At 49.8% G+C, this 21483-nt stretch overlaps 1 protein-coding gene, 1 long non-coding RNA gene and 1 pseudogene across 2 annotated transcripts; 2 read left to right on the forward strand and 1 right to left on the reverse strand.

Annotated features, from left to right (window-relative positions):
- Window positions 1–1091: 1091 nt before the first annotated feature.
- LOC110743144 lies at window positions 1092–16475 on the reverse strand (annotated as a pseudogene).
- Window positions 1280–7063, forward strand: LOC103883946. Its single transcript, XR_646345.4, has 3 exons — window positions 1280–1392; window positions 3614–3740; window positions 5735–7063. It is a non-coding gene; the product is annotated as an uncharacterized LOC103883946 (long non-coding RNA).
- Window positions 15731–18554, forward strand: LOC101018783 (UL16-binding protein 6-like). The gene is made up of 4 exons (XM_021937732.2): window positions 15731–16223; window positions 16453–16734; window positions 17392–17602; window positions 18285–18554. Exons 1-3 carry the CDS (start codon window positions 15731–15733, stop codon window positions 17592–17594), a joined length of 978 nt encoding a protein of 325 aa, XP_021793424.2. The 3' UTR covers window positions 17595–17602; window positions 18285–18554.
- The last annotated feature ends 2929 nt before the right edge of the window (window positions 18555–21483 follow it).

Below are 21483 nucleotides of genomic sequence, written 5' to 3' on the forward strand. Positions count from 1 at the left end.
GGCACAGGAGCTGCATTCAGCCTCGGGAGAGAGGAGGACGCAGGGCAGGTTATACAGATGGTCTCGGCATCGCAGAGGAACCTAACAGCACCCAGTCTCTGGTGCAGAGAGCTGCGTTTCTCCACCATGTTAGCTACAACCAAGCCAACCTTGCCCCTTTCCTGATTGGTTTTTTTCCTCACTCTTCCCAACTCCTACTTGAAAATTCATATGCTTCCACCTAACATTTCTTTCTACTTCTTGTTTTCACAATATATTCTGACTTACTGTGCCCAGAAAACGCTGGTCCCACCATGTCCCAAGTTACCATCTAAAGTGTAGTGAGTGAATGAGCAAGAAAGAGGCCCCTGCCCCAATCACTGCCTCTCATTTATTCACTCGCAGGGTAAGTACAGCCTCAGAACCAACAATGGACTGTGCTACAGATGCTTCCCTGAGGAAAACAGATAAAATCCCTGCTGCAGAGAAGACAGCAGGTGAACGTAATGAGCATTGCATCGGACGTAGGAAGGTGACAGATGATTCAGGAGGCAGGGAACAAGGTTGTGGGGAGGAAGACTGGGAGGGGAGCCCCCAGCTCCTCAGCAGCCTGAACAGGAAGGTCTCCCAAGAAGGTGATCTGTGAGTCCTGGCTTCAAGGAGGTGAGCATTCCCGCAGGAGGCAGAGCCCGTGAATATGGCCTGGAGTGGTCCAGGGAAAATCCAGAAGGTGCCTCCATAAGATTTTCAAGACAACCTTAAAAGAAAGTCTGGGTGTGGTGGCTCACATCTGTAATCCCAGCACTTTGGGAGGCCAAGGTGAGTGGATCACAAGGTCAGGAGATCAAGACCATCCTGGCCAACATGGTGAAACCCTGTCTTTACTAAAAGTACAAAAATTAGCTGAGCATGGTGAGGCGTTCCTGTAGTCACACTCAAGAGGCTGAGGCAGGAAAATCACTTGAATCCAGGAGATAGAGGTTGCACTGAGCCGAGATTGTGCCACTGCACTCCAACCTGGGGACAGAGCGAGACTCTCTCAAAAAAGCAAAATAAAATAAACAAAAAAGAAATACTGGAGAACATATTTTGTAAGCAATTAGGACCAAACAATCTATCACCAAGCAGTTTAATCATGATTTAAGAAAATATTTCACATGAATTGAAAAAGTGGTATGTTTATTTCATTTTTTTTAATTTTTGAGCTGAAAGGGCCAGGGGTCATTAATTGACAACAGTTTATACACATTTGCATTTGTTTCCTTCCCACAGTTGTTTCCTTCCCAGAGCAGGCACAGAGTCCTTGAGAAGGGCAGTCTCTGAACGAGGGAGCCAAGAACTCAAGTCGGACATATGCTTGGCAGCACATCTAGCCCCAACAGTACACAGTCCTTCAAGATGGAATTCCGTTGGGTATGTGAAAGGGACCAAGGTGGGGGATAGAAAGGAAGTCTTCGACAAGACTCACATCTCAGTCCAGGCCTCTTCACTGTCTGAGTCCATCCAAGTTTTAGGACCCTGGGGGGCAACAATCAGGCCCACCCACCTCAACAGGGGCAGATTCTTCCATCTGTGTCCAGTTCACACACACCCGCTTCTACTGGTTGCACAGTTCGAGAGAATCGGCCTTACAGTAAGAGAGGGACCACATCCTTTCTGCCCCTCCCCAGCATCTCTCTTCAGCAGCATCTGTGCAGGAACCACTGGGAAGATGGAGGCCTGCCTTCTCAGTTCAGCCACGTGTGCCCTCGTCTGCAAATCTTCCATCAGCAACAGGATGGAGGCCACACGTGGGCCCAGGCGGACACCTGTGTTCCCCAGTCCATCACCCACTGTCCTGCCCTGGCTGTGTGCTGCCAACTGCTGGTACCCAGGCCAGAGCTCCAGCAGGCCCTGAATTGGGACCTAAAGTCAGTTTGCATAGGCACTTGGCAATTTTTGGTAGGGAGATAGATGAAAAAGTGATGGATGTGAGAAGAATGAGTTTCATTTGATAGACTAATTAGAGATCTGAAGTGATTTTACCTTTATTTTCTTCACTTTAAGCCAATCATGAAATTTCACAGTGATTTCCAGGGAAGAGGTAGAAGGAAGGCAGTGTTAAGAATCATCGGGTCGGTGGCCCAGTTGACCCAGGGAGGCGCAGGCAGGGTGGGCCCTCACTGGGGCAGCTGGAGGAGCACGGACTGCGCTGCTGGCAGGTAGGTGATGTTCCAAGAGAGTGAGAGCTGGTACGCGGTGTCCTCCACAGCTTCCAGCTTACACAGTTCCATCAGGCCATCCCCTGCGGTGGCCAGTGAGTTGGCAATCAGCTCAGCTTCCTTGGAGTCACCCTCTACAGAGATGATGGCCACCTTTTTCTGCTGCTCAGCCTTTCCCACCACAAATCTGGCCCTCTCTGCTTCCTACTGAGCCACAAGTTTGGCTTCCACTGCTTCTGTGAACTCCTTCCCGAAGGTCAGATGGGTCCAGGACACTTCATCCAGGATGAGCCCAAAGATGACTGCTCACTCTGTATGGTCATCACTCACCTGCCTGGAGACCAGCTCTCTCTGGGTGATTAGTTCAGGAACAAAGTGAGCCACCACTAACTTGAGGATCTCGGTCCTGATGGACAGCAGCACAAGCTTATCATAGTCCTCTCTGATGCTGGTGAAGATGGGAGGAAGCTGGCTAGCAATGGGCCAGAAGAGGATGTGCAGTGTGATGTTGACATTCTGTAAATGTTTGCTACCAGTGATGACTGGCATAGTACATGGTCGAAAATGGCAGTCAAAGATCACTGGTTTCTGTACCCATGGGAGGAGAAAGTGAGTCCTTTCCCTACCACAACGTCCTGTACTCCATGGAATGGGTCAAAGATGACAGCTCTGTGCCCAGCATCCACATTATATAAGGCAGAGTTCACCACAACTCCTGCAACAGCCAAGGCCAGGCCAAACTTGCCAATGGGCTCGAACCCTTTGGCAGCCATATTTTCTTCTGCTGGACCCTCTCACACCTGTTTCCACTCTGACCTCCACATGAATTGCCCCTATTTCATTCTTAAATAAGCACAAGTGTTTACTAATGGACATGTGTGTCTGTTGGGCATTGAGCAACTTCTCAAACCTTGGAAGTAGATTGGGCACAGCCACCATCATTTCTTATTTCATACCAATTTTTGCAAGGGTTCATTTTTTTTTTTATCACAGCAACTGTTGAAATCACAGATTGTAAAAATACCATGGCATCTAAAGCAATGTTGCATAGTCTAATGTTGAAACTATAAAATACCTTGGAGTAGTACTTCCTAGCAGTGTCCAGAAGATAGCACTTCTCATCTTTCAAATAGTTCGGTAAGCCCAGAGGGATTGCTTACAGTGAATTTGTGCCCTGAGCTCCTTGGCACACAGCTTGGGATCCACAGCAAAGGGCTACAGAGAAGACAAAACTGACGTTGACATCATGGTGGAAGAGGGGTCAATAAATAGTTCCTTTTTAGGGGTTGGGGCAGTTCCTCCCACCCTGCAGATCAAGATGCTCTGACAGCAAAGAGCAGAGGGGTGTGCTCTGGTGGCCCAGGAGTTCTGCCCAAGGGGAGAGGGTTCTCTTTTGCTGCAGTGAAAACCAACAGGACACTGCTTCATCACAGGACCAAGGGGACCAGGAAGGAAGGTCAGAGTGAGGAGCTGTCTGAGTGTTTAAGATCACACAATAACATCCTGTTTGATGGCTTCAGAAATCCTTCATGAGCTGGGAGACAGCGCCCAAGGTTACAGGTGAGTGGGCAGGATGGGCCAGACATAACAACTCTTGAGATGACAACCAGGTTCTCCCTAGTGTTTATGTGTCTTTGTGTGTGCACGTGTATGTGTGTGTCTGTCTCTGTATTTCTGCATATATTTGTGTGTGTGTGTGTGTTTGTGTGAGTGTGTGTGTGCATGTGTGGTGGGGGGGTGAGAGACTGTGCATGCATGTCTGTGTGTGTGTGTGATAACATGCATGCATGAATGGTGAATTGATTTCCTGGTTGATTTGCTGTGGATGGAGACAGGGACTCCAGGGAGGTTCCTGCCCACCTCGCCTTCCCTATCTTCTCTCCTGACATTCCCTCCTCCCTGTGGGAAGAGTCTCCTTCAGGAACTGAGGGTTTTTTACTGCAGACTTCTCACAGCTCCGCAAATTTCCATGATATTTGCATCCCCCGGCCTCCCGCTCATGCTTATCCCTCTGCCATGTGTCCTGTCTTCTCCTCCCACCTGGCCGCACTGTATTCTTCCTATTCCTATAAGAACACTCTGAAATGCCACCTCTCGAGAAGCCTCCATGCAACTCCCCAGGCAGAATGAGTCACCCCCTCTTCTGCCCTCTGATAGCCCCAACCAACTCAAGGACATCACATCAGCAGCAGCCGCATGGGTGTTTGTTTCTGTCCCTGGATTCTACATGCCTTGAGGACTGGACACATCCATCACCCACGTGTAAACCCAGCACCTAGCACAGTGGCTGCCTTATGATAGGATTTAAGACACATCAGAGGAATCTAATAATCAGACTATCCCAGGGCTGCTAGAACTCAGAAAGGGATCCCCATAGCTCAGGGGATTGGACAAAGGTCTTCATTTCTGTTCTTTCCAGCACCAACCCTCATGGCTCCACTCATCCCTACTCCTTCCTCCTATTAAGATTGGCTGATCAGGAGAGGGGTAGGGGCAGGAGCAGCTACACCTGGTCTCTTCCACCTCCTGTGGTGGGGTGCACCCTTGTTGGGAACTGGTGAGCATGATAGCCCCTTGGCCTAGAGGACCTGGAGCCTAGGAGCCCCACAGAGACCAGGAAGAGCTGTGTAGCCATTTGCAGAGACAGCCAGAGAGTGCTTCAGGACTGCATGGAGATCTGGAGAAGCGGGGAGCACAGGACCCTCTTTTGTGGGTCATGAGAAATTTAGGTTGGGTCATGTCTACAAAAGAGGCTGTCACTTATCAATACTTTTACCTCCTTACCCCTTCCAGGTCAGAGTGGGTGCTTTACTTGTTTTTATGGATTACTGTGTCAATCAAAATGAGAGGTCAGAATCACCTTAAAGATTTGAAACATTTTCCAGATTTGACAAATGTACCACATTTTAATGCTACTTCTATTTTTAGGAAGCTGTGGCTGAAAAAAAAATTTTATTGTATAGCATTACCCAAATTACTTATACAGGATTTTAAAAATCTACATAATGTCTTACAATCATGTGAGAAGGAAAACCTCAAATGCAATAACTTTTTGGGCCAGGAGGGGTGGCTCATGCCTGTAATCCCAGAAATTTGGGATGCCCATGTGGGAGGATCGCTTGAGGCTATGAGTTGGAGATCAGCCGTGGCAACAGAGTGAGACCCTGTCTGTACAGAAAATTTTAAAATAGACCAAGGGTAGTAGCACATGACTGTAGTCCCAGCTCCTCAGGAGGCAAGGGTGGGAGGATCACTTGAGCCTAGGAGTTTGAGGTTGCAGGCAGTCGTGGTGGTGCCACTGCACTCCAGACTGGGTGACAGAGTGAGAGCCTGTCTCAAAGAAAACAACAACAACAACAGCAAAAACAGCAGAAGTAAGAAAAAAAGTTAAACACCAGTAAGCTAAGTTGACAGGAGACTTGTGGAACCACAATGATCAATTTATGCAATTTCTTACTTTTGAGGTATTCAGGGGTCTGCTAAGTATCAGTATTCTCAGAAAGTTCCATCTTATGAGATATAATTTGATCTGTTGAATCCACTCCTTAATCCAGGTCCTCTGAGAAGCAGATGCCTACATGGGATTCACATGAGGGGATTTCATTGGTGGAAACCCTGGGAGAACCATTCAGCAGGATGCACTTCTGAAGCCAAGTGCAGGAGGGAGGGACAGGAGGTTGCGCAAGTGCATCCTACACTACAGTGAATGGTGCTGGGACAACCAGATGGCACATGCGGAAGAATGAAGCATATCCCTTCCTTACAGCACACAAAAAAGTAGCTCTTCATGAATGCCAGATGTCCTCCTAAGACATGAAACTATGAAAGTCTCAGAAGAAAATAGAGCAGTAAATGTTTGTGACCTCAGATTTGGCAAAGGCTTCTTAAGTACTATATACCAATAGCACAAATGGCAAAATGTAGTTTAATTTCATTTCATGCAAATGCAAAACTTTTGTGCTTCAAAAAGGACTCCATTTAGAAGGTAAAAAAAAAAAAAAACTTACAGAATGAGAGAAAATATTTAAAAATCATATGTCTGGTGAGGGACTGGTATGCTGAATATGTAAAGAACTCTTACAGCTCAATGTTATGAAGTGCAATAACCCAATTTAAATATATGCAATGAATCTGAACAGACATTTCTCGAAAGTGAGTCAGGTACACTACATGATGGTCTCAAAACAATAGAAAATTTTAGGCAGCAGTTTCAGATGATGAGCAAAAAGAATCCATTGAAATATCTGCAGAGGCTCTGGACTGATAAGATGCTGAAAAACAACATGTGGACCAAGCCGACTAAGAACTAGTGGACCCAACATGGCCCTGGATTTGACCTAGGTTTCACCTAGGACCTCATCACATGCTAATTAACATACGAAACACACAACAGCCAGCTCCCTAACAGCTCTGAGAATACCCATTTTTGGTGTGAAAATGGGTTGCACCACAGTTCTGAGAAATCTCCACCTTCTTCCAGGAATTTTTATAAATATTCCACCCCTTGGTTGAAGAAACTCAGAAAGGTGACAGTCACAAACCCCCTCAACCTCTCTCTTGAGTTTCCCTGCACTCCCTTCACTGCAGTATGTACTTTTCCTTTTACAATAAATCTCTGTCCTTTCTCTATTTCCTACTGGTCTTTGAATTCACTGGCTGGAGTCGAGGCCCCACCAGTGTTTGGGGACCTCCCCTTGCCCACTGACATCAGAAGAAGAATGCAAATGGCAGTGAGCCCAGGAAACGGTTTTCATAATGCACAGCCCTCCAGGAAGTGCCAATCGCACCCAAAAGGGGACACCTCACCCCGCTGGAATGGCTGACCCCAAACACAGTAAGGGTGGAGGGGGTGGGGCCTATGTTCCTTACAGGGCAGAGAGCAGGAGATGGAGAGTCCGTGGAGTCTGGAGGTTGTGTGTGTGTCACTCTCTCCCCATTTTCAAGGCGGGGATTTTCCCTGTTCTCTGGTGCTGCCTGCTTCCTTCCTCTCCCTTTGTCCCACCCTCCCTCCCATCTTTCATTTCCAACCATCCCAAGGTTTTCTCTACCTCACGACATCAATGCTCGAGGCCTCCAGCCCAACGGAGAAACCAGGAGCCCGGGACTGCAAGCGACAGGGTCAGGGAGGTGGCAATGGGAATCCCCTGCTGGATCCTGGACACTCAGGACCTAGTGCATCGCAGCAGCCCCAGGGCAAGGAGGATGGGGGGCTCTTCACAGGGGCCACACTGTCAGATCCCCACTTACCCGAGCGGGATGGTGATGTCTCCACACTGAGCCGGTGGCAAAGTCCCCACGAGGATGAAGCAGGAACTTCTTGCTTCTCACCCCACCAGGCCCCACAATTCCTGGTTCCTGCTGTCTCAGGAACTGCCTGTTCCTTACCGTGACCGGTGAGTCCTCCTGGGTCTTCCAAAAACAGTTTCATCCTGAGGCTCCAGACCCAGAAGCCAAGGGGCATTGGCTGACAGCAGGGCACCTACTGTGCTGTCTCCACCAGTCAGGAATCAGGCCTGGAGCTCGGGGACAGTGGGGGCCCTGGGAGGAGTGCACAGAACCATACCAAGACTCAGGGCCTGTCGAGCTCCAGAGGGTTTAGCAAATTTAGGCCTGTTTCAGACGGGGTCTCTAGTCCTATGGGGCCCCTACCGTGCATGGTGTGCAGACAGCAGGAGCTCAGGCATATGCGGCCCTCACGTTTGGGTCAGGCAGCAGGTTGGTGGCTCCAGATGTGTCAAGGAGAAGGAGTTTCTATCCACTGGAGAAGAGCAGAGAAACTGGATGTAACCTGTCATGCTTTTGAGCCCAAGCCTGCATGTATACATCCAGATGGCGTGAGGCAACCAAAAAGTACAAAAGAAGTGAAACAGCCAGCTTTTGTCTTAACTGATTGACCAACCTTATGACATTCCATTATGACTTGTTCCTGCTCTGCCCCAACTCCCAACTGAGCAGTTGATCCACCTTGTAACATTGTTCTTCTGGACAATGAGTCTTATGATCTCCCCACCATGCACCTTGTGACCCCCTCCCCTTCTGACAGTAGATGACCACCTTTAACTGTAACTTTCCACTGCTTACCTCAGTCCTATAAAACTGCCCCATCCCTATCTCCCTTTGCTGACTCTCTTTTCGGACTCAGCCCACCTGCACCCAGGTAATTAAAAAGCTTTATTGCTCACACAAAGCCTGTTGGTGGTCTCTTCAAATGACGCACATGACATTTGGTGCCATGACTCAGATCAGGGGATCTCCCTTGGGAGATCAATCCCCTGTCCTTCTGCTCTTTGCTCCATGAGAAAGATCCACCTATGACCTCAGGTCCTCAGATGTTCCAACCAAGGAACATCTCACCAATTTTAAATCGGGTAAGTGGCCTCTTTTTACTCTCTTCTCCAACCTCTCTCACTATCCCTCAACCCCTTTCTCCTTTCAATTTTGGCACCACCCTTCAATCTCTCCCTTCCCTTAATTTCAGTTCCTTTCCTTTTCTGGTAGAGACAGAGGAGATGTGTTTTATCCGTGAACTCAAAACTCCGGCACCAGTCACGGACTCAGGAAGACAGTCTTCCCTTGGTGTTTAATCACTGCAGGGATGCCTACCTGGTTATTCACCCACATTTCAGAGGTGTCTGATCACCACAGGGATGCCTGCCTTGATCCTTCACCTTGGTGGCAAGCACCACCTCCCCTGAGTGGCAAGTACCACCCTCCCCCCTGGCCCACTTCCTCACCTGTGTCTCTATCCTCTCTTTTATCTGGGCTTGCCTCCTTCACTGTGGGCAACCTTCCACCCTCCATTCCTCCTTCTTCTCCCTTAGCCTATGTTCTCAAGAACTTAAAACCTCTTCAACTCTCACCTGACCTAAAACCTAAGCATCTTATTTTCTTCTGCAACACTGCTTGGTCCCAATACAAACTTGATAATGGCTCTAAATGGTCAAAAAATGGCACTTTCGATTTCTCCATCCTACAAGACCTAGATAATTTTTGTTGAAAAATGGGCAAATGGTCTGAGGTGCCTTACGTCCAGGCATTTTTCACACTTTGTTACCTCGCTAGACTCTATTCCCAATGCGACTCATCCCAAATCCTCCTTTTTTCCCCCAGTCTGTCCCTTCAGTCCCAACCTCAAGTGTCGCTGAGTCTTTTGAATCTTCCTTTTCTACTGACCCATCTGATCTCTCCCCTCCTCCCCAGACTGCTCCTCCTCAGGTTGCTCCCCGCCAGGCTGAATCAGGCTCCAACTCTTCTTCAGCCTCTGCTCCCCCACCCTACAACCCTTCTATCACCTCCCTTCCCCACACCCAGTCTGGCTTACAGTTTCATTCCATGACTAACTCTCCCCCACCTGCCCAACAATTTCCTCTTAGAGAGGTGGTTGGAGCTGAAGGCATAGTCAGGGTACATGTGCCTTTTTCTGTATCAGACCTTTCCCAAATCAGCCAGCATTTAGGCTCTTTCTCATCAGACCCACTAAATATATACAGGAATTCCAATATCTAACTCTGTCCTACAATTTAACCTGGGTGACTTAAATGTCATCCTAACTTCTACCCTCTCCCAGATGAACAGGAAAGAGTGTTTTCTCTAGCCCAATCTCATGCTGACATCTGCCAGCTTCATGAGCCAGTCCTCCAGGAAGGCATTAGAGCAGTTCCCTGAGAGAATCCCCAATGGAACTATCAGGCAGATTCCCCACATATAGCTAGGCGAGATTACATGATTTCCTGCCTAGTTGAAGAAGCCCTTTAACTTGAAGAGGCAGCGTACAAACCTGTTAATTATGACAAACTTAAATAAACTACCCAAGGAAAAGATAAAAACCCAGCCAAGTTCAATTTAGCAGCAACCTTGAGACACTTTACAGCCTTGTACCCAGAAGAGCCAGAAGGCCATCTTATTCTCAATATGCATTTTATCACTCAATCAGCTCCTGACATTAGAAAAAAGTTTCAAAAATTGGAATCTGGCCCTCAAACCCCACAATAGAGAATAATCAACCTTGCCTTCAAGGTGTACAAAAATAGAGAGGAGGCAGCCAAACAGCAATGCATTTCTGAGTTACAATTACTTGCCTCTACTGTGAGACAAAACCCAGCTGCACCTCCAGCACACAAGAACTTCAAAACGCCTAAGCCACAGCAGTAAGGCATTCCTAGAGGACCTCCTCCCTCAGGATTTTGCTTCAAGTGCCAGAAATCTGGCCACTGGGCCAAGGAACACCTGCAGCCCTGGATTCCTCCCAAGCCATGTCCCATCTGTGCAGGGACCTACTGGAAATCAGACTGCCCAGCTCACCCAGCAGCCACTCCCAGAGACCCTAAAGCTCTGGCCCAAGGCTGTCTGACTGACTCCTTCCCCAATCTGCTTGGCTTAGCAGCTGAAGACCGACGCTGCCCGATCACCTTGGAAGCCCCCTGGACCATCACAGAGCTTCAGGTAACTCTCAGAGTGGAGGGTATGTCCATCCTCTGTTTAATCAATATGGGAGCTACCCACTCCACATTACCTTATTTTCAAGGGCCTGTTTCTCTTGCCCCCATAACTGTTGTGGGTATTGACTGCCAGGCTTCAAAATCCCTTATAACTCCCCACCTTTGGTGCCAACTTGGACAACATTATTTTATGCACTCCTTTTTAGTTATCCCCACCTGCCCAGTTCCCTTATAAGGCTGAGACATTTTAACCAAATTATCTGCTTCCCTGACTATTCCTAGACTACAGCCACATCTCATTGCCACCCTTCTTCCCAACCCAAAGCCTCCTTTGTGTCTTCCTCTTGTATCCCCCAACTTTAGCCCACAGACATGGGACACCTCTACTCCCTCCCTGACAATTAATCACACGTCCATTACTATCCCATTAAAACCTAATCACCCTTACCCCACTCAATGCCAGTATCCCATCCCACAACAGGCTTTAAGAGGATTGAAGCCTATTATCACTCACCTGCTACAGCATGGGCTTCTAAAGCCTACAAACTCTCCTTACAATTCTCTCATCTTACCTGTCCAAAAACTGGACAAGTCTTACAGGTTGCTTCAGGATCTGTGCCTTATCAACCAAATTGTTTTGCCTGTCCACCCTGTGGTGCCCAACCTGTACACTCTTTTGTCCTCAACACCTCCCTCCACAACTCACTATTCTGTTCTTGATCTCTTTTTTTTTTTTTTTTTTTGAGACGGAGCCTTGCTCTGTCACCTAGGCTGGAGTGCAGTGGTGCAATCTTGGTTCACTGCAACCTGTGACTCCCAGGTTCAAGCAATTCTCTGCCTCAGTCTCCCGAGTAGCTGGGATTACAGGTGCCTGCCACCATGCCTGGCTAATTTTTTGTATTTTTAGTAGACACGGGGTTTCAGCATCTTGGCCAGGCTGGTGTTGAACTCCTGACCTCATGATCCATCCACCTTGGCCTCCCAAAGTGCTGGGATTAAAGGTGTGAGCCACCACGCCCGGCCCGTTCTTGATTTTAAAGACACTTTTTTCACTATTCCCCTGCATCCCTCATCCCAGCCTCTGTTTGCTTTTACCTGGACTGACCCTGACACCCATCAGTCCCAGCAGCTTACCTGGGCTGTATTGCCGCAAGGCTTCTGGGATAGCTCTCGTTACTTCAGCCAAGCTCTTTCTCATGATTTACTTTCTTTCCACCTCTCTGCTTCCCACCTTATTCAATACCTTGATGACCTTCTACTCTGTAGTCCTTCCTTTGAGTCTTCTTAACAAGATACCCTTCTGCTCCTTCAACATTTATTCTCCAAAGGATATCTGGTATCCCCCTCCAAAGCTCAAATTTCTTCCCCATCCATTACCTACCTTGGCATAATTCTTCGTGAAAACCCGTGCTCTCCCTGCTGATCATATCCTGCTGATTTCTCAATCCCCAACCCCTTTTACAAAACAACAACTCCTTTCCTTCCTGGGCATGGTTGGATACTTTCGCCTTTGGATACCTGGTTTTGCCATCCTAACAAAACCATTATACATACTCACAAAGGGAAACCCAGCTGACCCCACAGATCCTAAATCCTTTCCCCACTCCTCTTTTCCTTCCTTGAAGAAACTTCTAGAGACTGATCCCATACTAGCTCTCCCTGACTCATGTCAACCCTTTTCATTACACACAGCTGAAGTGCTGGGCTGTGCAGGCAGAATACTTACACATGGACCGGGACCGCGCCCTGCAGCCTTTCTGTCCAAACAACTTGACATTACTGTTTTAGGCGGCCATCATGTCTCAGTGTGGTGTCTGCCACTGCCCTGTAGTTTTAGAGGCCCTCAAAATCACAAACTATGCTCCACTCACCCTCTACAGTTCTCATAACTTCCAAAATCTATTTTCTTCCTCACACCGACACATATACTTTCTGTTCCCCAGCTCCTTCAGCTATACTCACTCTTTGTTGAGTCTTCCACAGTTACCATTGTTCCTGGTCCAGACTTCATTCCAGCCTCCCACACTATTCCGGACCTGACCTCCACATCTGACCTCCATGACTGTATCTCTCTGTGATCCACCTGACATTCACTCCATGCCAGCCGCCAAGTGATCCAGGGCTTGCTTTCCAGGTCTCCAGTTGTAGCAGGCGCCAGCCCGGCGTTCCTTCTATGCCTCCACCTCTGCTCCTGCTGTCCCCCTGGTGCGGGCAGGTGAGTTCAGGAATGGAGCCTAAACAGGGCGGGGGCCAAATCTGGGGGGCTGTAGACTGCGGGCTTCAGAAGAGGGGAGGCTTCTGGAAGAATCGGCACATCTCCCGGAACTGCACCCCCGCTCAGTTCCTCTCTGCAGCTCCTTCCCGACAGATCCACTCTCCCAGCCTGCTTCTCCCACCAGGGGAGGAGCTGGGCAGAGAGGAGGCTGGAAAGGAACCTCAGGAGGGTGGAGGGGCCAGGGGGCTGCAAGAGGGCGAAATGGGTTGGGGATCCCTAGTGCAGCCCAGCAGTCCCAATCACCCTCGGGAAGGAGAAGCCAGAGCCCCTGGAACCTGAGTTGGGGTCAGGACGGGGATGAAGGGGGGTTCCCAGGGACACAATCACGGATAGCCCCACCAGCCACAGGCTTGCTCTGCTCTCACCCGCTCTCCACCACACAAACCCTCCAGCACCCCCAGGGCTGCCTGCCCTGGAATTTTTCCATGCACTTTCCTGCAGACACTCACCTGAACCCAGGAGTTCAGCAGACACCCCTCACCCCTCCCGTCACCATCCACTGACACCACCCAGGTCACATGCTCTTACTCCCCACCTCAGCCCAGCTGGTCACCCCAGAGATCTCCCCATCCATGAAGGGACCCCCACCACCTCCTACACCATGCGGCAACTTCTGCCTCTTGCCTGAGGACACACCCCAGCAAACACACCCCAAGCTCCACACAGAACCTGTGCAGGGGGGGATGGGAATCACCATTCCCTCCAGGAGACCCTGGGAACTCTGGTGAGTAGAGGCGCCCACCTCTGTCCTTGGGGCCCAGACCCGCCTGTTCTTCCTACTGGGGAGTCAGCATCATAGAGAATAGTCACTGTGTAGACAGGGGTCAGCAAACCCTTTCTAGAAAGGGAGGAAGGATGCCCTGTGATCTTTGCAGGCCTTGGATTCTCCGTCTCTGCGTCAAGTCCTGTAACTTTGTAGAGCAACAGCAGGCAATGGTAACCTGCAAATGAGGGGGGACCAGATTCAGACCCTGTCCTAGGTTGCTGACCCCAAATGAGGGGATTACAGTGTCCCAGTGAATAATGCTCCATCCCCTATGGTGTCATCTCCAAGTGGTGTCTCAGGTATCAGTTGGAGAGTAGAAAGTGGTCCAACCTTGCCTGTGGTTTCTAGGTGGTATGGATGTGATGGGAGTGGGAGTCTCATGGTTCGGGGCCTACTCTCCCCTCCTTTGATGCTCCTATGTTCCATGGGGGCCATCAGGGACTTTCCCTGAAGCCTTCCCTGAAGCTGAGGGTGAGAGGGTGCAGCCATGTGGTGTCCTGGGGATTGGGGCCAACTGCTTGTGCAGCTTCTTGGTTCCCTGTGGCTCTGCTCCTGCCCATCCCAGGAGAACCACCTGCGTCTTCTCACTGCCGTGCCTACCTTCCTAATGACTTAGAGGGTGAGAACCATACCCGTAATGGGCAGCTCTGAGGCTGCATGGTCACCGCCCTTCCATGGCTAAAGGCCCCATCTCTGCCAAGGCACAGTACTCTACAGGAGTCATTTTTTAATGTTGAGATTTCCTTGATGTGAGTGGCGTTGCCTTGCCTCTGAACATTCACACGGAATCTATATTGCGATTTTCCAATTAGACATTGTAACCACATGTACCTCTAGGATATTCGGGGGTCTTGGGTCATTGGGCACTTAAGGTATTAATCCCTTAATCCCTCATCATCCATGGATTGTTTATGGCTGCTTTTGAGCTACACCAGCAGAGTTGAGTAGTCACAAAGGAGAAAGTATTCCCTGCACACCTTTATATATTTACAAAATTGCCCGTCACAGCAAACTCTAGTGGACATAAATATCTTTGGAGAAAGCCACAAAGAATATTTGCTCTTACTGTGGGGTTAAAGGGTCCTTCCTCACTGGAAACTGGTGTCTTCTTGTAGTCATGGGTTCAGGGTATGAGAGGTGACTTAATTATGTAAATTGGGCAAAGCAGCCTTGTTCTTGATGGACTGGCTACTTTCAGCCTCCTGGTCATCCATCATTTGTTTTATCTGTGTTTGTTGTAATTACTTAAATCCAACAGTATCCGGGTTGGGTTTCCATCTCTTTGGGATCTTGAGCTCCTTTGTTCTATGAGCCATGGGCAAAGCTTTGTATGGCTGAGGTCACCAGCTGGCATTGTGACTTCTCTAATCATTTCCATCACTGAACCCTGCTTGTTCCTGACAGTTGACAGCTTCCACCTGGAATCTGTTATTTAAGGATTTTTCATCCCATTACTACTGGGAGCCCATTTCAGGAACAGCATCTCCTACCCCCAACCCTGGCCTTCTGCAGTAGGCATCCCTGAGCTTCATCCCATTCTGGTGCCTTCTCATGGGGCCTTCTTTATACGCCAGGTAAACAGGAGTCCTCCAGGCTTCCCATGAGCACAGTGGATGGAAATTGTTCTGGATTTTCACACTCAGACCCCTCTGTCATGGGCTCTTCTCTGAGCCTGTGAGCTCCCTCTACTATCTGCTTTAGATTTTCAAATTTTCTATTTATTGCTGTGTGGACCATCTCTTTGTCCAAGGCATCCTCATTTCAGGAAGGCATCCTCATAGCAGATGAGCACTTCACCAGGGGCTTTGCCAACATGTTAAATTCTGTGACAATGAAAATTAACTCTTCTTTATCTAATTAACCCTAGTTAGTTAGATTTTTCCATCCTCAGTCCATCCCACCATGCACCAGCATCCTCAGGGGCAGCCCCCACACCCTCTCCCACCTCCCGCAGCCCACTTGGGCTGCTGCTGAAGATCCTTTGCCATCCAGACCCTTCCTCCTCTAGCAGGCCTGGCACCTCTCTAGCAAGGTCATGTGTTGACTGATGTGGACAGAGGGGCAGTGGGACATGTCTGGGGACATGTGGTTTTCTCAACAGGCAGAGACCTCCTCCTCCTCCTCCTCATGCAAGGGGGGAGCACTTACCTTAAATTTATGGACACCACAGTTCTGGAGGGGGCACTCCTTTCTGGGCCAGCCCAGCCCTCCAGAGGCATCCTCTTGTTGTCACAATGTGGAGGAGGGCTACATAGGGCTCTTTTTCTCCCCACCCAACCCTCACCTGCCTTTCTCCACAGACCCTCACTCTCTTTGCTATGACATCACCATCATTCCTAAGTTCAGACCTGGACCACGGTGGTGTGCGGTTCAAGGCCAGGTGGATAAAAAGACTTTTCTTCACTATGACTGTGGCAACAAGACAGTCACACCCGTCAGTACCCTGGGGAAGAAACTAAATGTCACAAAAGCCTGGAAAGCACAGAACCCAGTACTGAGAGAGGTGGTGGACATGCTCACAGAGCAACTGCTTGACATTCTGCTGGAGAATTACACACCCAGGGGTAAGTTTCAGATGGCCCAGGACAGGAGGGAGCAGATACAGTGGTAGGTTAGAGGCATTTATAGTTTTTATGTAAAAGTACAAATGGGAAGGTCATCTTACCCTGCAAGAAGTGTAGAGGCAAGGCCAGGATGTGGCAGAGAGTAAGGCCAGGAAATTGTAAGGGGAACAGGATGGGGCCTCAAAATGTGTCAAGACCAGACTTGATCTCTCTCTTTTGATGGGGGCAGAACCTCTCACCCTGCAGACCAGGATGTCTTGTGAGCAGAAAGCTGAAGGACACAGCAGTGGATCTTGGCAGTTCAGTTTCGATGGACAGGTCTTCCTCCTCTTTGACTCAGAGAACAGAATGTGGACAACGGTTCATCCTGGAGCCAGAAAGATGAAAGAAAAGTGGCAGAATGACAAGGATGTGACCATGTCCTTCCGTTACATCTCAATGGGAGACTGCACAAGATGGCTTGGGGACTTCTTGGCAGGCATGGGCAGAACCCTGGAGCCAAGTGCAGGAGGTAACAGCAGAAAGAAACGGGGATCTGGAATGAGATCAGAAACGGTGATCTCGAGAAACTAGTTCTTGAGTTCAGCTTCAGTCATCCCAGTGTACACATTTATGTTAAAATGACCCCCTTGTGGGGGGCTCCTCCTCGGGGTACTGGCGTGCCTGTGTTCTCCCATCCTCCTCTCCCTTCTCCCTCCTGACTCCTCTTCCTCACTGCACTTGCTTCTGCTGTCCGCACTGTGGATTTCTCACCAGCCTCAAAACTACGGGTGTCACTGTTTTAAGACCTTTTTCCTTAGTGTTCCCTCTTTTGAGAATCACTTTTCCTTTCTTCTCCCTGGTCTGGTTCTGGACATCCATCAAAGCCACCTCAAATGCCAGCCCCGAGACCCTCCCCTCCCCAGCCCTGGGGCATCACCTTCTCTTCCACCACAGCAGGAGGGTGGGCTGTGCTGTCAGCTTGCTTCCCTCAGCAGCTGTGTGAGCTCCCTGAGGACAGGGACACCCCCTCCCTTCCTACCCCAGGAACTGTCCCAGGGGCTGCCCCATAGCAGGAGGGCACCAAACCTCTGCCTTCCAGGATGACCTGGGTCAGCAGGAGCTGAGGAGGCATCTCCTCAGATTTGGGGCCTGGACAAGGGTTGTCACTCTTGTGTTTCCATTTCAGCACCACCCACTGTGTCCTCAGGCACAACCCAACCCAGCGCCATGGCCACCACCCTCATTCTTTGCTGCCTCCTCATCATGTGCCTCCTCATGTGTCCCAGGCACAGCCCAACCCACAGCCATGGCCACCACCCTCAGTCCCTGGAGCCTCCTCCTCATCTTCCCCTGCTTCATCCTCCCTGGCTGCTGAGGAGAGTCCTTTAGAGTGACAGGTATGGGGGCAGAATTGGGAGGGAAGCAAGGAGCAGGTGGGTGAGGAGGGAGGAGGAGGATGGAGAATTCCCAGAGTGCCGCCCCTCCCCATGGCCAGGATCTTCTCATCCTGACATGAGACAGGTGAATGAGACCTTGTGTTGCTAGTTGGCAATGACCTGGGAAGCTCAGCCGTAAGTTATAATGGATTCTCACCTTCAGAGGCCAGAGGGAAATGGAGGGGCCCATACCAAGGCTCAGGGTCTATTGAGCTTGAGAGGGTTTAGCAAATTCAGTTCTGACTCAGAGCAGGTTCCTATTGAGGATGGGTGGGTGTATGGCTTGCCAGCAGCAGGAATTCAGATATGAGCAGTCAGTCCTCTTAATTGGGTCACGTGCATCGTGTAGCTTTACATGAGGTGTGAAAAGGGAAGTGAGATTCCATCTCTGAGGTTGAGAGAGAGATATGGGTCTTATCCCGGGAGGAGGGGGCTGGGAGGGCCTTGGTACACCTAATTCAAAATGAGGAAGTGCAGGACTGCCTTCCCACAGGAAGTGGCTTGGGTTCAGGAATTAAGGTGGAAGGCAAAGAGTAGAGGCTTCTCTTGATTAAAAACCTTCTCAGTCAGTCCCATGGAGCCATGGGGTTCAAGTCTGGGCCGTGAAGCAGCTCCCCTGCCATCCACCTTTTGCACACCCCAGATCCTAAGCTGGCTGATGGCCATGCCTGGAGCAGAGTGGACTCAGACAAGGGGGAGCTGAGCTGCTGCTGGAGTTCCATGGGCACCGCTGGGCTGGACCAGGAATGGATAAGGTGGAACAGGGACTGTCACCTTCATAGCTATGGGTGCTTCTCCCAGTTTGAGGAGAGGCTGAGTAAGAAGGGGAAGGAAGGATGTTTGCCTGCAGGCCCACCCAAGGCCAAGGGCACAGGAATACAGAGCCCTCTCTTTAGATGGGCTCCCCCCAACCCTTGCCACGTTTTAGGCCCTCTTGTCAGACGGTAGAGAGGGCTTTGAGTGCAGGAGCAGGCCTATCACTGCCAGCTTCAGTCCTGCAGGACCCTCCACTCCATCCCCTAGTCAGGTGCAGGGCCTGGGCTGCCTCTGTGATGTGACAAAGGAGGAAGGAGGTTGGTCCAACCTGCAGGCACCAGGGTTGGGGCTCAAAGGAAAAACAAGTCCTTTAGTGCAGGGGGCTCTGACAGGTGGAGTGACTAGGGAAAGCTTGCCCTGGAAAAGTGATCCAGGTTCTCCTCCACCTCTTTAATCAACATTTGTGTCCTTTCTGAATGTCAAAGATAATACCAAAAAGCCCCTGTGGCACAGTCTTGATCAATCTTACCCTTCTGGCTGGCCACCTGCTCACCACATACTGTGTATGTCCAGAGGCCTCCAGCAGATCATGATGACACCATGGACCCAATAGCTCCTTCACTGCCTTGATTCCTTTTGCCAGCAATTTTACCAGCGGTTATTCCTATCATTTTATGCTATTTTCTCTTGGTGCTACCTGATGGAATTCCTGAACTTAACATCTGGCTAACTAAACAAGATATGTCAGCATTTTCTTTCTTCTGCTTTTGTTTGGAAAATCAAGTACTTCTTTGAGTGATGACCTCTTTCTTACAAATGATATTGTCAGTGAAACAATCATGTTATAGTTCAGACCTCCAGGGTTTCTTTCCGTGTCCTGAAAGATAATTATTTAATTATTTAATAAGCAAAAATTATATTAATGATTGTTTTCTCTAGTAATTTATTGCTCTGTACTGTATTTAAATGAAGGGTTCTATTTCCCAAAAAACTACTGAGTTTAGAATTTTGTTGTATCACCCAGTAAAGACTTAATGTTATTTCATTTTTCCTCCATGATATGGAGTAACAAATGAGTGATTCTGCTAGATTTTGTGTGGAAACAGAGAATCTACAAAACATGGCTGAATAAAATCAGAGACAGCACAAATATATGGAAAAATATTTCATGCTCATGAGTTGGAAGAATCCATATAGCTAAAATGGCCATACTTCCAAAAGCAATTTATAGATGCAACACTATCCCTATCAATACCAATGTCATTTTTCACAAAATTAGAAAAATCTAATCTAAAGGTTATTTGGAATTTTAAAAAGAGCCCAAATAGCCAAAACAATCACAAGCAAAAAGAACAAAGCCAGAGGCATGACATTGCCTGACTTCAAACTATAATATAAGGTTATGGTGATCAAAACAGAGTGGTACTGGTACAAAAATAGACACTTAGATCAGTGGAACAGAATAGAGAGTGTCTATTCACCCAAGCCTCCTTGCACCTGCCTCTCTCTTGAGTTCCCCTGCAGTCCCTTTACGTGAGTGTGTACTTTTCCTTTTACAATAAATCTCTGTCCTTTCTCTGTTTTCCCACTGGTCTTTAAATTCATTTTCCCGGGCGGTGTCTAGAGCCCGACAGCGGCTGGGGTCGCCGTCCCACTGGCGTTTGGGGCCCTCCCTTTGCCCACTGGTATCAGAAGAAGAATGCAGGCCGGGCGCGGTGGCTCACGCCTGTAATCCCAGCACTTTGGGAGGCCGAGGCGGGCGGATCGCCTGGGGTCGGGAGTTTGAGGCCAGCCGGACCAACATAGAGAAACTCCGTCTTTACTAGAAAGACAAAAAATTAACCAGGCATGGTGGCACACGCCTGTAGTCCCAGCTACTCTGCAGGCTGAGGCAGGAGAATCGCTTGAACCCGGGAGATGGAGTTTGCGGTGAACAGAGATCGCTCTACTGCACTCTAGCCAGGGCAACAAGAGCGAGACTCCGTCTCAAAAAAGAAAAAAAAAAAAAAGACGAAGAAGAAGAATGCAAATGGCAGTGACCCCAGGAAAAGGTGCTCAGTATCCGCAGTCCTCAGGGACATGCCAATTGCACCCACAAGGGGACGCCTCACCCCGCTGGAATAGCTGACCCCAAACACATTGAGGGTGGAGCGCGTGGGGCCTGTATTCCTTACAGGGCAGAGAGCAGGAGATGGAGAGTCGGTGGAGTGCGGGTGCTGTATGTGTGTCACCCTCTCCCCATTTTCGTGGCAGGGGTTTCTCCCCGTTCTCTGAGCCTACCTGCTTCCTTCCTCTCCCTTTCTCCCGCCCTCCCTCGAATCCTTCTGTCCACCCATCCCAAGTTTTCTCCGCCTCACGATGTCCATGCTCGGGGCCCCCAGCCCAGAGGAGAAACCAGGAGTCCTGGACCGCGAGCGGTGGGGTCGAGGAGGCAACAACGGGAAGCCCCGCCCGTCTCGGGCGCCCTCTCGCAGCAGCCCCAAGGCAAGGGGGATGGGGAGTACTTTTGGGGGCTACACTGTTGGAGCCCCACTAATCCGAGCGGGAAGGTGACGTCTCCACTCGGAGCCGGTGGCAAAGTCCCCGCGAGGATGAAGGGGAAACCTCCTGCTCCTCACCACACCAAAACCCCACATTTCCAGGATCCTTCCATCACAGGAACCGCCTGTCCCTTGCCGCGACAGCCGAGTCCTCCCAGGTAAGGCCGTTTTGTCCGGAGGCTGTGGACCCGGAGGCCCTGGCGCATTGGCCGGCAGCGGGGCACCCACTCCGCGGTCTCCACCGGGCAGGACCCGGGTCCAGAGCTCCGGCGTAGCGGGCGACCTGGGAGGAGGGAGCAGAGCCCAGAGGACGTGACTGGGTGGAAACTGAAACCGCTAGGTGCGAACTTTCCCCAAAATCATCTGTGGTTGAAATCAGCAATCATCTGTAATATTTCCCCTGTGACAATACCGTTGGGTAAATATCTATAACCAGTGCCTCGTCACTGCAGCAGTCCCGCATGCGCTTACCTGGGTTCCGAGTCCCTGGAACCTCGTGGCCCACAACAGATCTGGCAAGCCCACCCAGTGACTGTCCCCAGGACT

The sequence above is a fragment of the Papio anubis genome, chromosome 6, assembly GCF_008728515.1.
Source record: "Papio anubis isolate 15944 chromosome 6, Panubis1.0, whole genome shotgun sequence".
NCBI lineage: Eukaryota > Metazoa > Chordata > Mammalia > Primates > Cercopithecidae > Papio > Papio anubis.